This window comes from Erithacus rubecula, assembly GCF_903797595.1.
Source record: "Erithacus rubecula genome assembly, chromosome: 18".
Lineage (NCBI taxonomy): Eukaryota > Metazoa > Chordata > Aves > Passeriformes > Muscicapidae > Erithacus > Erithacus rubecula.
This window is the reverse complement of record NC_136670.1, coordinates 5,908,457-5,931,130: the sequence shown is the minus strand read 5'-3', so window position 1 is coordinate 5,931,130 and position 22,674 is coordinate 5,908,457. Positions and strand designations below refer to the sequence as shown.

Here is a 22,674-nt window from a genome sequence, read left to right as displayed (position 1 = left end):
TTCTGCTGATTGCCCCGCAGCTGACCCTTCCGAGGGTGCAGGATGGGTGGAGCCGCTTTGCAATTGCACTGCCTGCGGCTCCAGGTTCCCGTGTGCTTTCATCCAGCCCTATCGCATCCCCAGCAGCTGGGGTGCGATCTCGGTGGATGACAGTGAGCTCACAGTACTGGGCCATACACACAAGAGGTGATGATGGCAGAGCCCATATTTCCTGGGTCTCTGTTGGGTCCTGAGGGAGATTGCTGCAGAGCTGGGAAATGTGTGGGCGCCCGGTGATGAGGGACTCCGAGATGCGTATGGCTCCTGCCTGTACTCCTTAACTGCAGGGAATTACATACAGAAGTGGATGTGATTTCCTGAAAGCGCGAGGGTGGGACACGCTGTCAGTGCTTCAGGGCGCACACGGCGCAATTCCCCTGCCGTTCCTTTGGGAAGGCACGAGGTGCGCAGGAGCTGCCCCTCGCAAAGAGGAGCAGATGCATCTGCCGAACCCCGGAGCCCCTCACTCGGCAGGGGCCGCCGCTGCCCGGCCGGACCGTGCCCCGTGCTGACCGCAGGGCTGAGTGCGGGGCTGAGCCCAGCGCTGTCCGCAGCGCTATCTGCTCCGCACGGGCGGGGCGGGCCCGCACCTGGCCGGGTGGGTGTGGCTCTGGGCGTGGCGCTGGGTGTGGCTCTGGGCGTGGCGCTGGGTGTGGCGCTGGGCGGGGGTCCCGTCCCGCCCCCCGGCCGCCGCGGAAGAGGCGGCGGCGCCGGCAGCCGCAGCGGAGCGGAGCTGCCGCGGCGGGCGCTCGGTGTGAGTGCGGGGCCGCTCCCGGCGCCCAGCCCCGGCTGCGGGGCTGTTTCTCCGGGGCGGGGGTGGTCGGGCAGGGTGAGCGGCGCTCCCCCGCAGCCCTGTCCCGTGTCCGGCGGTGTGCGCCGCCCGTGGCTCCCCGGCGGGGCTGTGCCGCCCCTGCCCGGCTGCCTTCTCCCCGTCTGAGCTCCCTTCCCTCCCTGCCCCGCTGGCTGTGAAGGGGCGCTGGGGCTGCTCTGTCACCCTGTGTGTGTTCTGGGGGCCCTGGGCGGTGCGAGGAGCGGGGCTGAGTCCCGGAGCGGCTCTGCCGCAGTGGGGACCTGCCTTTGCCGGGGGATGGCTCCTTGCACTTCTCCTGTACATGCCTGTTAATTTTGAGTATCTATAGGTGTCTAAGCCAGTGTCTCAGGATTTTTGAGCTTTCAGGTAAGAGCCCCAAGGATGGATTTATAAGCTTTTGGGGCAGGACCTGCATTTCTGTATTCTTAGGCAGTACCCCGGAGGTTTCAGGCAACGACTGTTGTCTTCACACAGAACTTTATACTCAGCTTAAACCAGGCAGACACTGAGCATCAGTTTGCCTGCTCTGGGAACAGTAGTCAACAAGCTGAGAAACTGGGAATGAATGGCTAAAACCTGGTGTCTGCCGTGTTAGAGATGGAGCTGTTTGCAGGGAGTGATGTGAGCTGCAGTTCTGCTCCCTGCACATCAGTACAAACACTGACTCCTTGGGACTGCTCTAGCTGGAGAGAGCCATTGAATAGTTCAAATGGAAGTCTCTGGTGGAGAAGGGCTGTTTACCTTCTGAGAAATTAAACTCCATTTTATTTCACTTGAGGTTTGAGTGCTTTAAGGAGCAAATCTCTGTATGGTGTGTCCCTTTGCATCCTTCCAGCGTGTGCAAGGGTCACCTTGCACTGCACCAAGGGTGTGAGGTGCAGATTATCCCAGTTTGATTTTTGCACCAAAATTGTTATGTCCTGGAAAGTTTTGGGATTGCAGCTTGCTTGGGGCATTCCTATTCCTAATGCTGCTGGTGGGAAGGGAAGGGCATTGCTTTGACCTGTGCAGCTGCAGTGGGGCCAGCCCCAGTGTGGGCCTGTGGTTGCTGCAGACCACCTGAAAGCTGTGCCCTGCAGCCTCGGGTCTGTCTCCTTCTGCAGCTGAGCTCTGTGGGTGACCATGAATGCCAGTGGCCCTGGCTATCCCTTAGCCTCTCTCTACGTGGGAGACCTGCACCCAGATGTGACTGAAGCCATGCTGTACGAGAAGTTCTCCCCTGCTGGGCCCATCATGTCCATCCGAGTGTGCCGGGACGTGGCCACGCGCCGGTCACTGGGCTATGCCTACATCAACTTCCAGCAGCCCGTGGATGGTACGTGCCCTGTGCCCCAGCCCTGAGCAGCTGCCTCACAGTGGGCTTGGGTGTGCAAGTGATGGAAGGGAGCATTGTCTGAATGGCTGCATTGCTGCTGGGGCTTGGTTCTAACTCATCCCAGTCTGCTCTCTGGTGGTGGCCCATCCTGCTTCCATTTCTTTTAAGGGTCTGGGAAAGCATGCAGCTGCTGGGCTCTGGTGAGGGGTTGAAGTTGACTTGTAAGAGTTGCCTCCCTCCTTCTTCTTCATCAGAGAAGGGCACCAAAACCCCTTCTGCCCTTCCCCTGGGGTACCCAGCTGCACACTGGCTCACAGTGTAAAGTGAGGCCACTCTCCTGGCAGGTATTGCCATGACACAGTACTGTAATTGGAGGGTGTTCCATGCTGAAGTGAGGCTGTAGTGGTGGGAAGGTGTTGATTTAGTTGCCCTAGAGACCAAAATCCTTACTGGGTAAATTAGCTAGGCATTTGCCAGACTGGAGCTTGCAGTGAAATGGTTGATCCTTGGGAGTCAGACATGCTTTGGAGAGAAAAAAAGTAATTAATGAAAGAGTGGAGTGGCTGGAGGAGTGGGGAGGCAGAGCTGCCTATCCCATTTAAGTTAACAAGCCCCTGTCCCTGATTCCTGTGCCCATCTCAGCTGCTGCAGGGTGTGAGGGAGATCTCTCTTACTCCCCTCTCCTCCCCCCTCTTTGCCAGCTGAGCGAGCCCTGGACACCATGAACTTCGAGGTGATCAAAGGCCGACCCATCCGCATCATGTGGTCCCAACGGGACCCTGGGCTCAGGAAATCTGGGGTTGGAAACGTCTTCATCAAGAACCTGGATGACTCCATTGATAACAAAGCCCTGTATGACACATTTTCTACCTTTGGAAACATCCTGTCATGCAAGGTAGGTGTGCCCAGGGCCCTGCAGGAGAGGACTTGCTGCAGAGCTGCCCTCACTCTTGGAATCATGCTCCAGCCAGCTGGAATTCACTTTCTCATTTCACTTCCCACTACATCTCCTTTAAATTCCCAGCTGCTTTGAAGCCAAAAGTCTCTGCTATGTTTCCCTTTAGAATGGGAAATCCTGTCCCAGCTCAGTGGGTCTTGGGGAGCCACAAATCCCTGGGTATCTTATAAAGCAGCATGGCTCTGTTCCTGGGATTGCCCACATCCCTGACCTGCTGCCAACACCCCAACAGAGCTCAGCTGCAGTGGGAGCTGGATGTCAGGGAGGGAAAATACCCTTGGAAAACAGGGATGGGTTTTCCTATGATGTACTCATGAACACACATGGAGAAAAGCAGTGTCTGTCTCTTTCCTTTGCCCCTCATGCTGTTTGTAGGTGGTTTGTGATGAAAACGGATCCCGTGGCTATGGCTTTGTCCACTTTGAGACACATGAGGCAGCAACTCGGGCCATTGAGACCATGAATGGGATGTTGCTCAATGACAGGAAGGTGTAAGTGACAGAGAGGAGGCTGGGCTCTGTGCTTGGCTCTGCTCTTCCCTTGCCTTGGTCCACTATGGGCAGTAAAAGCACACCCTGCTCCCCTTCCTGCTTCTCTCTGTGTTCTTCTCTTTTCCATCCCTGCTGGGCATGGCAGCTCTGCTCTCTCTGGGACAGTGAGTCACTTGTGGTGGGTGTTGGTGGAAGTGTGATAGTGGTTTGGAGCTGTTCCCAGGGGAAGGAGTCCAGCCCCAGGCTGGGTTTTATTGTTGAGGCCATGTAATAAGTGCCCACAAAATGGGGCTGGTCCTTGATCTTGGCTGTTGCCATCAGATAATCTGGGCAGGAAGAGGTTTTGTTGTTGTTCCTCTCTCTGCTTGCATTGCATCACCTCCCTCTCTACATCCCACAAGGCAAGGGCTGCCCAGAGCATTTGAGAATGCTTTGGGGAAAGAGAGCTGACACCTGGTGGCATCCTTTGGGGTCTGCTGTGGTGGTGGCATCCTCTGAAGTTTTTTGATGCCCTCTGGGTAACACATCCCTAGTTTTGGCAGTGACAAGAGGGTGTTTGTGTGTATGTACACCAGGGAGGGATATGCTGAAGTTGCTGTAAGTGAGCTCATGGTGAGTTTGTGGGTGAGCAAAGCATGGCCTGAGCTGCTGAGATCTCTCTTGGCCTGTACTGAGACAGGTGTGCCGGCGTCCACCTTCCCTCTGCAAGGGAAATTCAGGGTTTGAGTCCCACTCCTTTCTTCCCACAGGTTTGTTGGACACTTCAAATCCCGCAAAGAGCGCGAGGCAGAGGTTGGGGCTCGGGCAGTGGAATTCACCAATGTCTACATCAAAAACTTTGGGGATGACATGGATGATGATAGACTGAGGGAAATATTCTCCAAGTTTGGTGAGTGCAGTTGTTGAAATATCCTCGTGTCTGATAAACTGGAGTTGGGGCAACTGAAAAGGAAGCTGGGGGAGTGCATGGCTGAAATAGCAAGCCCCTTTCCAAGTGAGATGTGACTTGTTTAAACATCCCCCACATAAAAGGACTGCAGTGCTTTCATTTGTCAGGATGTTACATGTGCTTTCCTGCTGTGACAGAGGATTACTTGTGCTTGGTGCTGTCTTGAAAAAAAGTGTGTTTTTCTTTCTTGGAGAGGTTTTTTAAATTTTCCTGTGACCAGCATGTTGTCTGGTTACAGGAACCCTGGGAGTAAGAATTGTTTAGCCTGAATTTAAAGAAAACAGACTTTTTCAGTTTAGTCCACTACTGGAGGATGCCTCTTGTGATGGGTTTTAGTGTTGTGCCAGTCCATGGGCCATATTGTCCATGCTTGGTCAGTGTCATCCCAGATAATTGTTGGTTATCCTTCACATGAACCCAATCTATGTGTTCATGTGTAAAGGAGATGAGATCCTCTAGCCAAAGGAGCTCACTGCATGGGCTGGAGAGGCTGAAGAGTCCAGGGCAATGAGAGCAGCAGCCTGGGTTGGAGGATCAGTGTCACTAAACCTCATAGCCTGCTGTCCCTGCTCATGGGGACACTATTGTCTGTCTGTCTGTCCTTGTGCTGGGCTCCTCCATGTTGCCATGGCTGTCCTGTCTCCTCGCTGGGCTGGTCTCTCCTGGTGGCTCCCAGCACAGACTGTCCTTCCCTTGCCTCCTGCAGGGAAGACCTTGAGTGTCAAGGTCATGACAGACAGCAGCGGCCGCTCAAAGGGCTTTGGGTTCGTCAACTTTGAGAAGCACGAAGAAGCCCAGAAGGCAAGAGGCTCCTCCTGCCCGTCTGTCCCCTGAGATTCACCTGGTGATGTCCCCACCTCTCCTCGGGGGACCCTCACCAGCTTTGCCTTGCCTGGGGGCTGGTGCTGGGTACCTGGATGGGCAGGAGCTGGGCAGGGGGAGCAGGTCTCTGCTTGTGGGGGGTGAAGAGCAGGGCTGGCCATGGGCGCTGTGCTGAGCTGAGATCCCTCCCCTCCCTCCCTGCCCACAGGCAGTGTCTGACATGAACGGGAAGGAGCTGAACGGGCGCCTGCTGTACGTGGGCAGGGCCCAGAAGCGGCTGGAGCGCCAGAGCGAGCTCAAGAGGAAATTCGAGCAGATGAAGCAAGAGAGGGTGAGCAGGTACCAGGTAAGGGCAGAGCAGGGTGCTCCATCCTGCAGCTCTGCAGCAGGGACACTCTCAGCTTGGGGACAGCACAGATCTCCAGAGCAGCATGGTGGGCACCTCCTGTGATCTGGGGTCTGGTCATTGCCTGGGAATGTGCTGGGAAGCAATATCGGGAAAGAGGAGAGGGATTTACACCCAGGATGATGTTGGGAGGTGAACAAACAGGTCTGCTAATATCCAGAATTATGAGTCTGGAAATGAGACAGCTTCATCATGTTCACAGTGATGGTGTGGGTGCCCTCTTCACGTGGGCTGTTTGTACTTTGAGTGGAGTTTATGCACAATCCTGGCCCCTCTCCATGTCACTGCTCCTGCAGGGGATGGCCCTGTGGGATGTGCCACCCTCCAGTTGAGCTGCTGGTGGAATGTGCCTCCAGTGTGACAAACTGCTGTAAACTTTAGGATCCCAAGCTGCTTTTTTTTAACCTGTGTGCAGGGAGTCAACCTGTATGTGAAGAACTTGGATGATGGGATAGATGATGAGAAGCTGAGGAAGGAGTTCTCTCCCTATGGCACCATCACCAGTGCTAAGGTGAGGGACTGGGGCTGCCTCTGGAGCTCCTGGGCTCAGTAAATGGTGCACTCAGCCCTTGGAGGTGGATGGGGGTTATCATCCTGTTGAATTACACCTCCCTGCTGATGGCTTGTATCTCAAGCCAGGTGTAAGGGACATGCCACTTCACCTCACACTGTCCTGAGAGCAAATATTTTGTAGCTTTGAGTTACCCCAACCCTGGTGAAGTGCCAGGTGTGGGACCTTAGAGGATCAATATTCTAAATATTGCCCAGCTGCTTTGTGACCCTGACACAAATGGAAATGACTACAAGCCACTTTTCTTGGGACAGTGGGGTGACACCATGGTGTTTGGCCTTTTGGAACAACATGGACCTGTTGATCTTTTCACTGGGAGTGGTGTCAGGATTCTCTGGAAGGCAACATGTAAGGGATGGTCTGGCTTTAAGGTCAGCTTCCTGTAACCTGCCAGGGACAGATGCTGCCTGGCCCTTGTCAGGACAGTGTCCCACTGATCCCCATCTCTTGCTGGCTCCTGCAGTGTTTAGCACCAGAGCATTTCTGGCCCATGTGCCCTGTGAGGCTGAGGCACAGATGATGACAGGCTCCCAGTCTCAGGCTGGTGCAGACTCTGCCATCTTCATTTCCCAAACCTACTGCCTGACCAAATCCTGCCCTTCCAGAGAAACCTGTCTGTGAGAGAGGTGCAGTCCCATCCATCCCACCCTGGGTGTGGGGGCTGAAATGGGGTGCCTGTGGCCAGATTCCTCACACGCCCCCTGTGCTGTGTTTTGTGGGTGCTGCAGTGACCTGTGGACTCAACTGTCTTGTTCTAATCCTGTTTTAGGTGATGACAGAGGGTGGCCGCAGCAAAGGGTTTGGGTTTGTATGTTTTTCCTCCCCAGAAGAGGCCACCAAGGCCGTGACAGAGATGAACGGGCGGATTGTCAGCACCAAGCCTCTCTACGTGGCGCTGGCTCAGAGGAAAGAGGAGCGCAAAGCCATCCTCACCAACCAGTACATGCAGAGACTGGCCACCATGAGGGCCCTGCCTGGCCCTCTCCTGGGCTCTTTCCAGACTCCCTCTGGGTACTTCCTACCCCCCATGCCTCAGGTGAGCCCTGCTCCCCAGTGGCAGCCTTGCACAGGGACCCAGGTCTGCCCTGCAGCAGAGCTTGGGCTGTGCAGATCTGCACACACCCTCTGGAGCTGCTGGGGTCTGCCTGGGCTTCCCTGTGAGCAGCAGGGTGGGGTGCAGGTGCTCCAGGAATGGGCTGGGATTTCATAGTTACTGCTGCTCCTTTGAGGGAGGAATCGAGGAGGAGTTTAGTGGGAGGGTGTGAGCAAGGGAGAAGGGTTGCAGAGGTGCAGAGGCTGCTGGGGAGGAGTTCAGTAGAGCTGCTGGAGGACATGCTGACAGCAGGGCTGGAGGTTGCTCTTTGAAGTGCTCTGAGAGCATGATTTTGGCATGTCTGTCCTTGTGCAGCAGCCACCAGTAGGCTCTGGGTTAGTTCTGGCTCAGCTCAGCTCCCCAGTCACGTTGGACAATGTGTTCTTCTTCCCCAGCCCCAAACCAGAGCTGCCTTCTACGGCCCCAGCCCGGTGGTCCCGGTGCGCCCTGGCACTCGCTGGAGCACGCAGCCCTCCCGGCCCCCCTGTGAGTCTGCCTGGCTGTTCCTGGGGCTGCAGCTGGGCTCAGGCACCGGCTGAGGGGCTGTAAAAGCAGCACCAAGTGTGTATTCATGGGGGCTCATCTTGGAAAAGCGCGCAGGGGTTTGGTGCAGGGTCACGGTGATGGGCAGCGGGAGGTGAGGTGTTGGCAGTGACACCAGAGGTGGGGGTCTCCTGAGCTGTCCCCAGCCACAGTCACTCTCCCCACGTCTCCTTCCACACCTCTGCTACCAAACAGCTTCATTGTGTGTTCTCTCTGTACAGCAGTGTACCCTGAAGCCACCCCCATCCTGAGGGCTGCCATGCCGCCCCGGCGCCTGCTGTCCAACATCAGCACCACCAGACAAGCCTCCACTCAGGTGCCCCGAGTGCCCCCCCAGGCCCAGAGAGGGGGTGAGTGGGGGAAGGACCCCCACCACATCCATCTGGGACAGCGCCGTGGTGGCAAGGGTGCTTACTGTGAGCTCAGGTGTCATTGAGGGGGATTGGGCTGTGGGATTGCTCCTGGAGTGGTCTGGTGGTGGGATGGGGTTGGAGTGGTGTCTGTAGGAACTGAGTGTGTAACTTTTGGGGAAGGTTGGGATCTTCCAGGTAATGGGATGGGCCTGATATGTAGGTTGATCTTGTTAGTGGCTGCACCTTGAATTTAATCCTTGTAGCAGATGGTGATGCAGGATGCAGCCACTGCACCTGGGCTTAGTGCTCAGACAAAGGCAGAGGGTTGAAAGGATCTCTGGGGAAGAGAAAGATCTTACAGGCTCTGGATGAACTGCTGCCGATGCTAAGCCTCATGTCAGAGGGGTTTGGAGCTGAGAACCAGACCTTGCTGGCACTCCAGTGCCTGGCTGTGCTGAGGCTGGCCCTGGGTCTTGGGGTGTCCCCTCCACACATTGACCATCTGGGGCAGTGGCTGCCTGCAGCCTTCCCATCTTCATGAGATTTTTCCCAAAGTTATCTTTGGCATTGAGCATCTAACTGCTGAAGTGGGACCAGGAGGGCTGTCTGTGGCTTTCCCCCTTTCCTTTCACCATTGTGCTCTCATTTCTGCCTTCACCTCCCTTCAGGATGAGCTGGGAGACAAGGGTCTTGCAGCCCACCCTCCTCAGTGCTGTTTCCATTGTCTGGCTGCTGATGCAGATGGGTTTCTGGAGGAGACACAAGCTGTGTGTTCCTTTGCCAGCTCTCCTGCCCTCTGCACAGCATCAGACCACCCACCCTAAGGCTGGTTGTGCCCTGCCTGTCCTGAGGAAGCTGCCTTTGACCTGGGGGCTGCTTTGAGCCCACACAGGGCTTTTTAGGCCCTCCAAACAAGCACCCTCTCCTTCTGGCTTCAGCCTCCTTGGCATTTAAGGACTCTTCCTCAGAAGTGTTCTTGTCCCCATTGCAGCCAACATCGGGACACAGACGGTCAGTGCCCGGGTGCCCTCATCTGCCCTGCCACGGGGTGCCCAGCAGTACAAGTACTCCTCCTCTGCCAGGAACATGCAGCCCATGGGGCACATGCCACCTGTGGTGGCCTCACAGGTGAGTGCTCTGCAGCCACCAAAACGTGCCATTCCTGGTGCTGCTCTGGGATAATGTGACTGCTGACCCCTGGGATCCCCATGGCTCTGTGGGTGGTGCTCTGGGGACCTTTCCCAGAGACTCTTGGAGGGCTGTGGATCCAGTAGCCACACAGCTCTAAGGCTTGACTGCAGCTTTTCTGGAAGCTGGTGTTTGAGTACAAACAGACAATGGTTGTATCTTGGAAGGCTGAGATGCCCCATTGTGGTTGGTGTTGAGCACCATTCCTGCAAGCCAGGCAACTCCCATCCCTTCCAGCCTTTGATTGCTGCTCTTCCCTGTTCTTCCTCCAGATGGGAGAACCTGCTGTGCACGTCCAGGGGCAGGAGCCACTGACAGCATCCTTGCTTGCAGCAGCCCCTCCTCAGGAGCAGAAGCAAATGATTGGTGGGTGCCAAAGCTGCAGGGCCCTGGGGGCATGTGGGCTGGCATACAGCAGGGAAAACAACTGCTGGGAGAAGCTGTAAGGCTTTGTGGGTTTGCTCTGATATTATACTGCTTTAAGAAAATAATAATAAATTCAGTCTGTGTTGGCACTGGAGGGGAGCAATAAAACCACTCCCTGTCTGTGTGAGCTGCGTGGCAGTGAGAGAGTGTCTGGTGAAGCTTTGCAGAGAGGCAGAGTTCCATCCACCCTGTCTGTGCTGCCAGGCTGTGCCAGGGCATTTGCAACTCCCCTGAGCTCTGAACCACCCTGTACTGCTGCTCCTGGGCACTGATGAACACTTGGATGGCCATAGGGGTTAAGGTCAGCTGTGCCACACAGTCCCTGGGTTTCAGGTGTTCTGTGGTGGAGCAGGCAGTGCCCTGGTGTGGGACAGCATTGCTTGGCCTGGGCAAAGCAGAGCAGGTCACAGACCAGCTCTTTTCTGCCCAGGAAGAAACTGCTCCTGCAGAAACTGCATTTTCACCTGGGCACAGGTGGGCAGATGTGCTCAGCTCACTGCCCTTGCCCACTGTAGGTGCCTGCTGCTGACTGCACCCAGCAGCTTCCTGTTGCTGTGATGTGCTGGAGTGGCTTTACTTGTGGGCAGTTTTTCCACCATCACCACCCTTGTGCCCATTTTGGTGGAGAAGGCAGGAGGGTTTGCCCTGGGTTTGAAAATGCTGGAGGGCTCTCACAGTGCTCATGTCCTGGCTGGTGTTTGGAGCAGGTGAGCGCCTCTACCCCCTGATCCATGTGATGCATCCCTCTCTGGCTGGCAAGATCACAGGAATGCTGCTGGAGATCGACAACTCCGAGCTGCTGCTGCTCCTGGAGTCCCCAGACTCCCTGCGCTCCAAGGTAGGAGGGACTCAGTCCCAAACCATCCCTTTCCAAGGGGATAGCTGAGTGCCTGCTGCTGCAAGGAGAGGTGAGCACAGCCCAGGACATGGGGCACTGCAGGGACAGCAAGTAGCTGCTGTTTTTATTTTCAAGTGAAAAAGGAGCCCCAGGTTGATGTCACCACACCCTGTGCCTGAATGTCTGCCTGCCTTCAGCAAAAGGAAGAGCTGGAAGCAGCTCCCTGAAAGCACAGGGTGAAAGCCAAGCCTGAGAGTGGCTTGGAGATTATTTGGAATCAAGATGGGAAAAGCAGGGTGGTGTTTCTACATGGAAGCAGCCAGGAAAATGCTCTTTCCTCAGAGTAGAAAGCAGACAAGCTTTTGCCTCTCTGCAGTATTTCTTCAGTTTCTTTCTTAATTCTGGTGAATATTTAGCTTTGGCACCCATCAAAGCAGTTGAAGTGAATTGACTGCATATTTTTGTTGCTCCTTGGAGACAGGAGCTGCTTTCACCCTTGCACTGCTGTTTTTTGAGGAGCCTGGGCTCTGCTGGGTGGTGTCAGGTAGCTTCACCTCTGACTGCTGTCTAGCAAGTTCTGACTTAATAAAGGAGAGATGCCCCAGAATTTCCCTTGGTAAGAGACAGAAAAGGTCTTTGGGCTGATCAGTCTCCTGCAGAAGCAGCAGGCTGGGATTCTGTAGCTATTCAAGTCCTTTACCCTTTGAAAGCGGATCTGTGTGGAGGCCACACTGGGACCTGAAACCTTGACTTCGTGGTGCAGTGCAGTTTTACAGGAGAGTGACTCAACTTCTCCCCCTTGTGCTCTTTTGTAAGATCGAGGAGGCAGTCACTGTTCTGCAGGCACACCAGAGCACCGAGACACCCCACAAGGGCAGTGCTGGGGTGTTCCTGCAGTGACTCCAGGTGCGTGCTGCCACTGTGCTCTGCTCAGCCTCACTTTCTGCTCAGCCTGCTTTCTCACTCTGGAAATGGGGATTGGGTTTCTCATCCAGGCCAAGTGAGGTTTAATGGGCAATATCAGTGTCTTTGAGTGTAATATTCCATTTATTAAATTGCATCCCTTGTTTCCTGGAGTACAACATTTTAGTTGTATTGTAAAGACCTGTGTGGGCTCTTTCTATGTTGATGAGGGCAATGGCTCTGCTACCTGAAAGGAATAAAGGAAAGGTCCTTGCTTTTCTGGAGGTCTAGTGGTGACCAGCACAATCTCTTCTGGGAATTCCCAATGGGTTTTTTTGTAGAACCTTGACAGGACAGTAGATACCCTATAAAATATCATTTGTGTGCTTGATCAGGAGAGCTGGCCCCGCTGCTGAGGCTGGGATAGACACACTAACAAAGCAATTCTGACTGTATATACTGCTTTGAAGATATTTTAGATATTTTCTTGATTTATGATATCAAAGTAACTGTGTTAATCCAAGTTCAGGTGAACTTCATCTTTTCTGGATTAAACTCTTCCTTTAGCAGTTGAAAATTACATATGTGGGTTCTCTGTTTCTTGCAGACTGTGGGACTGAGAGCAAGACCTGAGAATGTTCCTGTGGAAGAACAGGAGCAGGAACCCCACCATGCTGTTGGAATCATGCCTGTGAAGTGACCCTGGCTTGTCTTCAAATGCCCCATCCTATTGTTAGTGTGTATTGTAACCCCTGTAGAATTGCTTTCTCCTGCACCTGTAAAAATCCTCACATTAAATCTCTTCTCACCACTGAAGGCACCTTGTGAAATGTGGTGTGGAACCCAGCCTGGGTCAGTTGCCCAGGAAATGATGAGTGAATCATCATTTTAGTGAATTTATTGGGTTCTGTAGTTTTATTTGATCATGTAGCTGGCACTAATGAACTGATACTTCCACCCCCACAAATAGGTTAGTTCCCTGGGCAGAAAGACAGCTAATGCTTTGCTTCTTGCAGGTGGAAGGATGGACTCAGGCTGCAGTAATTAGTGATTGAGTTTGTGGTGCTGGTGGGGTGGCAGTCTGTAGAGATGACAGAAGGGACATACAGGATTACATTAACAAATGGCCAACCAACAGGCTCCTCTAAAACTTTCTGATTCCCTAGGAGGATGGATTTAAGCAAAGCAGGATGGACTGCTGCTGTTCTCCTTTTGTAATGAACTTTGTATACCTGCAGTAGTGGCCTTGAGTGGTAACCACAGGGTCTGTCTATGTGTCTGTGGTGCACAAGATCAGCTTTCTAAGGTACTGTGGAGTAGCTCTAAATCCAAAGCTGTTTCCAGTGTGTGTCTCTGAGCAGAGGTTCCCAGGGGTCACTGAAGAGCCTGCAATCATTCACAACTGCATTGTGTCCCACAGGGACACCTCCTGCTTGCAGGGGCAACTGGGACCTGTTATTGCTGTGTTGTGTTCCCTGTGCTGCTGTCATCACCCTGCTCTTCCTAGTTAGGAAAGGAATTTCAGTCCCTGGAGGCTCCTGGGTGCTTGAGGCTGGTGGTGCACTGACCTCACTTGACTGCTTCCTGGAGCTGGCAGGAGCACACCTCCACCAGCACCACCCACCTTCTTTCTGTGCAGCTTCTGCTGGTTTTGCTGTCTCAATCTTCCTTCTGTGCTGTATCATACTCACTTCAGCTCCCTGCTGAGTCACCCCTCCTACCTCTTGTTTTCCTTCCAGCATTTTAATAAAGCCACTTACACATTTGCTCCTGCATGGTGTCTGCTCTGCTCCACTGGGATTCTTCACTGGGGCTTTTCATCACTCTTTTTTCTCACTTTCATTTCACCACTTCTTCCTCTGACCTCCTTAAATATTTATTTTCCACTTAGTGGATGCCTCAGCCTGAACTGTTCACTGTTTAGATATTACCTCCTCAATGAGATGCTTATAGAGGACTTTAATTCACTTAATATACAGGACCTTAATTTGTTATTTCTCTCAAAGTGTCATGGGCTGGAAGCTTTTCTGGTTGGTCTCTGGAGGAAAGTACATGAGTGTAATGCACATAAGGAGAGCTGGAATGGGGCTGCACAGGTAATCTTCATTCTGCTGTTGTTTAGCTTGGCTGCAGCCTATTTTCAGGTGTGACAGGGCAGTTCAGGTGTGATACCTGTGACAGGGCAGTTCACCTGTGACACCACCTACAGTGCCAGATAGCTACACTGGTTGAGTCCCCTTTAAAACCAGAGGGAATGTGGAGTAAGGCCCAGGAACATGGGGATATCAGAATAGCCTCTGAAAGGATGTGAACCAGGATAAGGCTCTAAAATTATGATCAGCAAAGGTGAAACTGGCACTTGGATGCCTGATGATACTAGAAATAACTCGGAGTAGCTCCCTGGCTGCAGTCCTTGAAGTGTGAGGCTTTAGGGAGTTGAGGCAGCAATGCAAATGAGCCTGGAGGCTCCAGTCTGGAACAGCTGCTGTTAGAATGGAGCAGATGAAGGTGTGTCCCTGTCACAAACCCTCTCTTGCCCTGTGGCCAGCTTTTCCTTTGCCCACCTGGGAAGTGTCTGCACAGAGAGCAGGACTGCAGCAGGAGCAGAAGGGACCCTGAGCTTGCAGTATTATCTTACTGCTGTGTAAAACCTCTGTGCACCTGGTGCTATTGCTGGGGAAATCTTTGGTATCAGGCACAAACAAAACTGCTGTTTTGAGGGGAAGGGGATGGTGACTGCTGCTGCTTAGGGGTGCTGTCATGAGCTGCTGTTGAACAGTGCAGGTATCTGCCACTCAGGGCTGCCAAAAGGATAGCTCTTCATCAAGTGAAAGCAGTCCTACTCCTGGGCTCTGTGACCTTTCTGTGCTTCTCTGTGTGCTGCTGTGTGCTTCCCCACCCTGAAATCCATCACACCTGCTAAGAGCCTGGGCAAGGGCTGGCTGTGGGATCAATGGAGCTGCCAGCTTAGAAGCAGGAATGGAGTGAATGGAGCAATTTGTGCCCCTCAGGGAGGACTTGTTCCAAGCCCTGGCCCATTACAGCTGATGGAATACAGCCCTGGGACCTACAAAAAGCTGTTTAATGTCAGGCTAAGGTAAGAAGTCTTTGTCTTCAATGGCATTAGAGGGATTGCTCTCTAAATTCAATTCAGCAGGGTACCTGAAATACTGCTGGGAGAAACAAGGTGGGAAACATATTTTTTTGTTCCCTGACCAAGGGCTAGCTTCTGCCTCCTGGTCTGTATTGTGAGTTGGATCAGGTCAAGCATTGCCCAGCACCTAATGAGCTGAGGCACAGTGCAAGGCTGAGCCATGGCTGGAAAGCCTGAAGCAGTGCTGTGCCCTCCTTGGCACACCTTTCCCAGTGTCCCTGGAGCTGTAGGCTTCCTGCTTCTCTGAACTCTACTGCTCACTAGGAGCTGAGCCACTGTCTGAAAGAGCAAGGCACTGTGCAGTGCTTGAAGTCCTCTGACAAACAGGGGACAGTATGAAGTAGTTAAACAAGTGTTTCCCTTCCCTATTGCATCCATCACAAAAACCAGAGTCCTAGAGTGAAAATAACATGGCTTTAATGAGAACAGGTTTTAACAGCTCACAAAGTAACTCCAAGTATCTCTTTATCTACCATTTGAAATCAGTGCCATCAATACCAGGGCAGGAGAAATTCAAACATGCATTGAAGTGGTAAGCCAGACATCAGCTGGGGTGTTACTGCATATTTTCCTCCTTGTAACACCCCATAGCAACTGCTCCAAAAGGCACAGAAGAGCTAAAGTGGTTTCCCAAAAAAAAAAAAAAAAGAAAACAAGACAAAAAACCATTGCAACATTCTCAAGCACCCAGATCTGAAAGAATAGTGCACAGTGTAACACGGCAGAATTAACTTGCTGCTGTTTTCTTAAATGTGCAGAATAGTTAAAGAAAGCTGCTACTGTAAACATCTGCCCAGCCACACTAAGCAGCAGAACCCAGCTGAGGGCCAGCAGGCATCAAGGGCAAGAGGGAACAAGCTTGGCCCTGTGCAAGTAACTGTGCCCCTGTCACAAGAAGGGTCTGTGGTGCTCTGGCAACTACAGCAGTTCTTGCAGCAACTTTCAGTCATAGCAGCACAAATGCAGCAAAACTGTCACCTGAATAAGGACTAAAACCCCTCTGTAGCTTTTCAGACAGAACAGCCACTTCCTGTGCATCTTAGCCAACATGTAAAGAGTCCCTGAGGCCAATAGTTTAGAGGCAAGTTGACTTCAACCAGGAAAATTAACCTAAATGCCTCTTGGGGAGGGGCATTAAACCTATGCATGATCATAGAGCCAGCTTAATAGAGTTTGATACAGATTATGTCTTAACAATCATTGTGCTGGTACAGAACCTCTTAGATCTCAGCAGCACTGGAAGAGAGATTTCAACACCAATCCTGCATTGACTGGTCCCTGTATCAACAGCAGAAGGGAGAAAGCTTTCCTTGTTGCTTGGTTACTCTAGGCTCTGTTCAGCTCTTGCAGTAATCTCAGTGCAGCTGTGTTCTTTGGTTCAGTTTTCAACAAGCTCTTGATGTCAGCAATGCTTGATTTGTAATCCTAGAGAGAGAGTATTTTTAAGGGTTAGTGCATGAAAAAGGCAGTCTAAGGCAGAATACTGCCCAGCAACAGAGGCAAAGACAGCACAATTAAGCCTGTGACTCCCTCTCTGTAACTGCTCAAAGCACTGGCATTGATGCAGCTGTTCCAAAATATGCTCAAACTGGGGCTGAGAAGATAATTTCATCACTTAAGTGGGTCCTGAGTCCAAGATTCCTCACGAGACAAAAAAGATAAAGCCCAACACAACACTGGTCTCTGTGGTGACCAGGGACAGGATCTGCAGCCATGGCCTGAAGTTGTGTCAGGGCAGGTTTGGGTTGGCATTAGGAAAAAGTTCTTCACCCAGAGGGTGGCTGGGCAGTGGAACAGGCTCCCCAGTTTGGACAACACTCTCAGGGCCAGGGTGTCATTGCTCAGGGTGGTGCTGTGCAGGGTGAGGAGCTGGACTTGAGGATCCCTGTGGGCTCTTTCCAACTCAGCATAGACTGTGATTCTGTGAAAAGCAGCTGCCTTCAGCATCTCTAGAAACAGGACCTGATGCTGAAAAACTCATGAGTTCAAACAGCAAAGTGTGATGTCTGACTCTCTGTCCTTAAAGGTCTGATTGCAGATGTTGTCTAGCACAGAAACAAGCCCTAAAGGGTATCTCTGCCTCTGATCATGCATCAAGAGCCATCTAGTCCTAGCCTAAAGCCCTTCAGAAACTCCTGACTTACCTTCAGTTCTTTAAGTGCCTGAGCACGCCTGTAGAGTGCCTTAACATTCTTAGGATCTAACTTCAGAGCTTCAGTGCAGTCCTGTGCTGCTTCCTTGTATTGCTTCAGGGCCAGGTAACAGAGAGCTCTGCAACACACACACCTGCTTAGAGACCCTGGACACCAAGTACTGCCACACTACACAGAGAGCTGTCAGTGCAGCACAAACTGGACTCCAAAACCAATCTTGTGAGCTATGTCATCTTACTTCTTGAGCTCAAGTTTGTTTCATTTACAGGAAAAAAAGAAAATATTTTTTGAAAGAAACAAAAAGGAAGATGTTTAGAGCAACCTGCTCTAAAGGTAAAGAACCTGCAATTGCACTTTGAGGATGCAGGTTCCTGCCTCTGCCAATGCAGCCTCTGCTCTGCATGCTGTCACTGCCTTAGCAGTTCTTTGAGTGTTTAAGAACAGCAGTCTGCAGACTGTGGTTTGTAGGAGAGCAGAGACCACTCAACATACCCAAGACCTGTCAGACAAAGCAGTCAAGGGAGAAATCCCTTGGCAGCCCAGAGGGGAATGTCTCCAAGGGGTTCTGTAGTACCTGATCAAAGAATGTTGTACTACTGGGGACGTTGCACTTGAGATGAACCTGAGGCAGTGGTTTTGTTTTATTCATTAGTTGGGGAGCAAACATTAAACAGTTCTGCCAGGAAGTACCATGGTGGCTTTTGTACAGGACCAAGAAGTAGTTGGGCAAAGAGCTGAACAGTACCTGTTGGTGTAAGTTGCACATTCCTTGTTGAGCTTTAAACTCTCACTGTACTTCTCAACTGCTTTCTTATGGTTTCCTTTCTTTACAAATTCATTTCCTTCTTCCTTAAGTGTTCTAGCTCTCTCCATGGCAGCAGCAGTCTCATCTAGAAATGGTGTGAAAGGATACATAACTCTGTAAAACCAACAAGAATATACCAGCCTCACAGAAAACAAATATCCTCATACCAAAGGCAAGACACAGACATCAAAGGAACCAGAATCAACTGAAAGGGCTGCAGCAGAGCCAGCCTGGGTTTCTCCAGGCTTCAGCCCTGGCTGCAGACACACCAAGCAGGTGTGGCAGCTGTCTTGTTCATCACCCTGGGGAGCTCCAGGGCTTTCAGCCCAGCCCAAGGGCACGTTCCCACCTCGCTCTCCCTGTGGTGCAGTTGCAGGAGGAGTGTTTGCCCCAGGGGCCTGGGCAGAAGGAATGCTCCACCTCGTCTGGGCAGAAACAGGCACTGTGGGGATTGGTGGGAGCTTCTGACGCCAGTTCACACCATCCTTCTCCAGCAGGGCTTTAGTCATCCTGGAAGAGAGCTCCCAGTCACCCTGGCTGTTGGCTGGATGGGCCATGCAGACACCAGCAGGGTCACTTTTAACCTGGCTTGTGCATTAAGAACAGCATCTCTCTGCCTGCTAATTTATTAACATGCATCTCAGTTCAGTCTACAGACAAGACATTTGCAAAAATATTATCTTCACATCAGCAGGGCTAAAAATACAACAGGAGATGGGCTGGGGCTGTGAACTGCTCAGGTAAGCAAGAGCCATGCATTTCACTCCTTGGTCTAGAAAAGCAAAGCAGAGGGCACCAGAAAGAGAACAGGACTATAGCAACCTCTAAACACAGTACACAAAGGGAGGCTAAAAGGATAGGGTACTGAACTTTAAAGGAAATAATGAACTAAACCAGACACTGAGCAAAGCAAAACCAGTCCCACGGCAATCATTCCCAAACCTGGACCTGCACCTTGAAAGGAGCTACAAGCACAGGGAGCAAGGCCAGGCTTTGCTTGACTCGTGTGCCTGGGACCCAGCTCGGCTCCAGCAGCAGCACCCAGCCGCCCTCCCTTACCTGTTGACCCCATCGTGTGCCGCCTGCACGGAGCAATCCACCTGCAGCGCCGTCTTGTAGTCCACATAGGCCAGCGAGTACCGCTCCAGAGCCTCGTACGCCGCTGCCCGCCGCAGGAGGGGCTTGATGCCGAACGGGACCAGCTCGAGGGCGCTGCGGCGAGGGCACGGAGCGCCGTGAGGCAGCGCTGCGGGGCCGCTCCGGCTGCCGTGAGGCAGCGCTCCGGGGCCGCTCCGGCCGCCCTGGGGCAGCGCTGCGGGGCCGCTCCGGCCGCCGTGGGGCAGCGCTGCGGGGCCGCTCCGGCCGCCGTGGGGCAGCGCTGCGGGGCCGCTCCGGCCGCCGTGGGGCAGCGCTGCGGGGCCGCTCCGGCTGCCGTGAGGCAGCGCTCCGGGGCCGCTCCGCCCGCCCTGGGGCAGCGCTGCGGGGCCGCTCCGCCCGCCTCAGCCCGGCCGGGAACGCGGCTAAGCGCTCCCCACAGCCCCGCCGGGTGTCCCTGGCCCCCCCGCCGCTCACCTGGTGCAGTCGGCCACGCACAGGCTGCAGGCGCCGTCCTTGAGGTGGCAGGCGGCGCGGTTGGCCAGCAGCACGCTGCGCTCCTCGGCGCTGGCATCCCCTGCGCGGGGCACACGGCCGCGGTTCAGCCGCGGTTCAGAGGGTGCCCTCGCCCGCCCGCCCCGGGTCGCGCCTTACCTGTGGCTTCCAGCTGCGCCAGCGCCCGCGAGTAGAGCTCTGCGGCCGGGCCGTACTGCCCGCGGCGGAACTCCTCGTTGCCGGCCCGGCGCAGCGCAGCGGGGCACGCGGCCATCGCGCCGCCGCCGCGCCCGGGAAGCCGCGCCCCTGCCGGGAGCGGAGCGGGGCGGGGCGGGCGCTCCCCGCGGCATCCGGCGGCGGGCGGAAGCGGCGGTGGAGCGGGGCCATGGAGCAGTGAGGGACCGGGGACCCGGCGCGCCGACAGACCGCCATGGAGACGGTGCAGCTGCGGAACCCGCGCCGGTAAGCGCGGGGGTGTCCCTGCCGGCACCGGGGATGTCCGGCCCGTGTCTCCCGCGCTGGTGTCGGAGCGGGGCCGCGCCGAGCTCCGGCCCCCTCGGTTCCGCGGAGCCGTGGGCAGCAGTGCTGTGGCTGCGGGTCCGTGCGGGGACAGCACCGCGCTCAGGTGGGGAAGCGGCGTGACCCGGAGCACGGGGAGAAGGCGCTGTGCGGGCGCTCCCGCCGGGGACCGCGGCGTACGAGCCGTGCTGGCCCGTGCCGGTGCCGTGACAAAGCCCCGGGCACTTCTTGTCCCGTCGCGTCTCTCCCGGGGTGGGTTTTGTGCGGGTCTGTGCCCGCGGTGCCGTGTCCGGGTGCGGTGCAGCCCTGGCAGTGCCGCCAGCGCACCGGGAACACCGAGCACACCGGGCACACTGAGCGCACCGCATCGAGCACACCGGGAACACCGAGCACACCGGGCACACTGAGCGCACCGCATCGAGCACACCGGGAACACCGAGCGCACCGGGCACACTGAGCGCACCGGGCACACCGGGCACACTGAGCGCACCGGGCGCACCGGGCACACTGAGCGCACCGGGAACACCGAGCGCACCGGGCACACTGAGCGCACCGGGCACACCGGGCACACTGAGCGCACCGGGCACACCGGGCACACTGAGCGCACCGCATCGAGCCTCGGAGCCCCGCACGAAGCCGTGTGTCCCTGTCTCGGCGGCCGGGCCGGGGCTGTGGTGCGGAGCCGGAGCTCAGCTGGGATGCAGTGTCAGTGTCAGTGTCAGAATCCTATCAGTGGTTCGCAGCTGTGGCCCAAGGAACGCTTGGGCAGCGAACAAAGGAAGCTGCTGGCGCTGGTCCCCAGTGGCATTGGCCCGTTTGGTTAAACAGTGATGTATAGTCTTTTAAAAAACAAAACAAACCCATTTTTATTCTGTAATTGCTTATGGCAGTGGTTAAGATGAGATGTGAATAACGGCAGAGGTGAGATGGGTTTGTGTTGCTGTTACATCTGTGTGGTACACACATCCAGAACAGTATGTCAGACAGCAGCAAGTGCGCTCCGTGGAACAGGACAATGCAAAGTCATTTAAAATAAATTAAAATAAGCTCCTGCTCTGTAGTAGAGATTAGGCTGTTCACTGCAAATGCAGTAGTTGTCTGATTATTGTGTTTGAGTACATGAAAGGCTTTTTTTTTCCCCTTTTATGCCAGTAGAATTTAGGCCTTTAACAAGAAGGTTCTGCCTCTTGCATCGTTGCTTTTTGGGCTCCTTGTGAATGGTGACATGTATTTTCTGGTGCATGTATTACTTGTTTTTCCTCTTTTTCCACTCCTTCTTCCCTCTCTGTTTTTACAGGGACAAGTAAATTCTGTTTAATGCTTATCTGAGTGGGGAAGCCAGCAGCTACTTTCAGTATTTCACCACTTCCTGAGTCTGCTTCTATATAATGTTTCCTCTGCTTCAGGAAGCCATTGTATGTGCTCCATGTGTGAGCTGCTCCTCCCATGTGGCTTTTGTACATAAACATAATAGCCAGGGATCAATGAATGGTTTTCCACTCTGTTTCTGAAGAAACTGTGTGAAAAAGTTGTATATTTAGTATAAAAATTAGTATTCCTGTGGCTGGAGTCCTGGTCTTTAGCAGCAGTTGTAAGAACTTTCAGGAGTTATTTGCAGTTGCAGGCGACCACGTGTGTTTTACTTTAAACACCAGTCAGTGCTAAAAACTCTGAGACTCTTAAGTTTCTGTGTCTAAAAATCTTGTATGAGCTGGTTTAGGGAGCTTGGAGGGGGTTTTGTTGGCTGGTTTTTGTTTATTGTTTCAGATTTTTTTTTTTTAGTTCACTTGAAAATGAAAGAGCACTTGTTTGTGGGCTGTTGGATACTCTTACCACTGACAATAAAATACTGTTTTCAGACCTTTTTGTTATGTAGTCCTTAGCTGTTTCAGGAGGTTTGGTGAACAGCTCTTCAGTGTAGACTCAAATAAATATGATTGATCTTGTTGCTTTGCTTTGTGCTTTTTTTAGGATCTCCCTAAAAGCAGTACTGTGGGAAAGGGGGCCACGTGAAGAATCACAGCACCTGGCAGGTTTTTATTCCTAGAAATTATTTCAGCTCTCATTAGCAATGCAGTTAACAGAGATGGCATTAAGACCCTGAGAGTCAGACACAGTTTCCTTTTTCCTGGTAAAATTTTCTTAGTATATGTCCAGGCCCATGAAGTTAAAATCTGAAGTTTTGATGTTAGAAATGTACAGGTGAGAGCAGTATTACCTCCTGCCTCCCAACAAATGTATTCTGCACATACTCTGTGTATCAGGGAAGAGGATATTCCTTTTTTTTTTTGGCCTTGGTAGGTATCCTTCCATTCCAGATATTGAAATTTAGCAGACATGTTCAGTGGCTTCAAGGCTCCACCACGTTGAGATGTGACCACCAGCATATAGATTCTGAAACTGATTTCTGCCTGCTCACATTCTGTTATTTCTAATTCCCAGTCCTTTTTTGCTATTGGATGCTAATAATCAGTATACTTATCAGGTGAAATAAACTTACTTCATAATCAATTTACTTCATGCCAAACCTTTTGTATGTTTAAGTGGTGCTATTTATTTTTCTGTTTCAGCAGAGCCCAAACTGCCATAAAATTAAATGTAGTATTTTCTCTCTTCTTACCCATACAGGCAGCTGAAGAAGTTAGATGAAGACAGTTTAACCAAACAACCTGAAGAAGTATTTGATGTCCTGGAGAAGCTTGGAGAAGGGTATGTGTGGTGTTCCAGTGGGCCAAATGTACATTTTT

The 22,674-nt window shown here is 53.1% G+C and overlaps 3 protein-coding genes across 7 annotated transcripts in view; 2 read left to right on the top strand and 1 right to left on the bottom strand.

Annotated features, from left to right (window-relative positions):
• Nucleotides 1-22,674, top strand: part of STK4 (serine/threonine kinase 4) — a 258,859-nt gene that overhangs the window by 193,178 nt on the left and 43,007 nt on the right. Inside the window, exons 2-3 of one of the 2 annotated variants that reach the window (XM_079321945.1) lie at nt 19,819-19,870; nt 22,556-22,636. In XM_079321945.1, coding sequence (XP_079178071.1) covers nt 19,839-19,870; nt 22,556-22,636 — 113 coding nt within the window. In that variant the 5' untranslated portion in view covers nt 19,819-19,838. Of the gene's footprint in view, nt 1-19,695; nt 19,871-22,555; nt 22,637-22,674 lie in introns of those variants that run through there. The other variant, XM_079321946.1, reaches the window with a different exon arrangement.
• On the top strand, nt 764-12,522 carry PABPC1L (poly(A) binding protein cytoplasmic 1 like). 4 transcript variants are annotated; one of them, XM_079321327.1, is made up of 17 exons: nt 764-868; nt 1,179-1,216; nt 1,954-2,165; nt 2,867-3,060; nt 3,499-3,614; nt 4,364-4,503; nt 5,270-5,364; nt 5,594-5,731; nt 6,207-6,302; nt 7,132-7,398; nt 7,851-7,941; nt 8,220-8,348; nt 9,343-9,479; nt 9,812-9,905; nt 10,673-10,803; nt 11,620-11,709; nt 12,314-12,522. In XM_079321327.1, the coding sequence occupies exons 3-16, from the start codon at nt 1,973-1,975 to the stop codon at nt 11,701-11,703; spliced, it is 1,905 nt and encodes a 634-aa protein (XP_079177453.1). In that variant the 5' UTR covers nt 764-868; nt 1,179-1,216; nt 1,954-1,972; the 3' UTR covers nt 11,704-11,709; nt 12,314-12,522. The 4 variants fall into 4 exon arrangements, with proteins under 4 accessions (XP_079177453.1, XP_079177451.1, XP_079177452.1 ...); XM_079321325.1 differs by having other exon boundaries at nt 8,220-8,414; XM_079321326.1 differs by having other exon boundaries at nt 764-1,216.
• TOMM34 (translocase of outer mitochondrial membrane 34) lies at nt 15,256-19,732 on the bottom strand. The gene is made up of 7 exons (XM_079321953.1): nt 19,568-19,732; nt 19,391-19,490; nt 18,878-19,030; nt 18,168-18,328; nt 17,759-17,903; nt 17,005-17,131; nt 15,256-16,285 (listed from the first exon to the last, which is right to left on the bottom strand). Exons 1-7 carry the CDS (start codon nt 19,680-19,682, stop codon nt 16,187-16,189), a joined length of 900 nt encoding a protein of 299 aa, XP_079178079.1. The 5' UTR covers nt 19,683-19,732; the 3' UTR covers nt 15,256-16,186.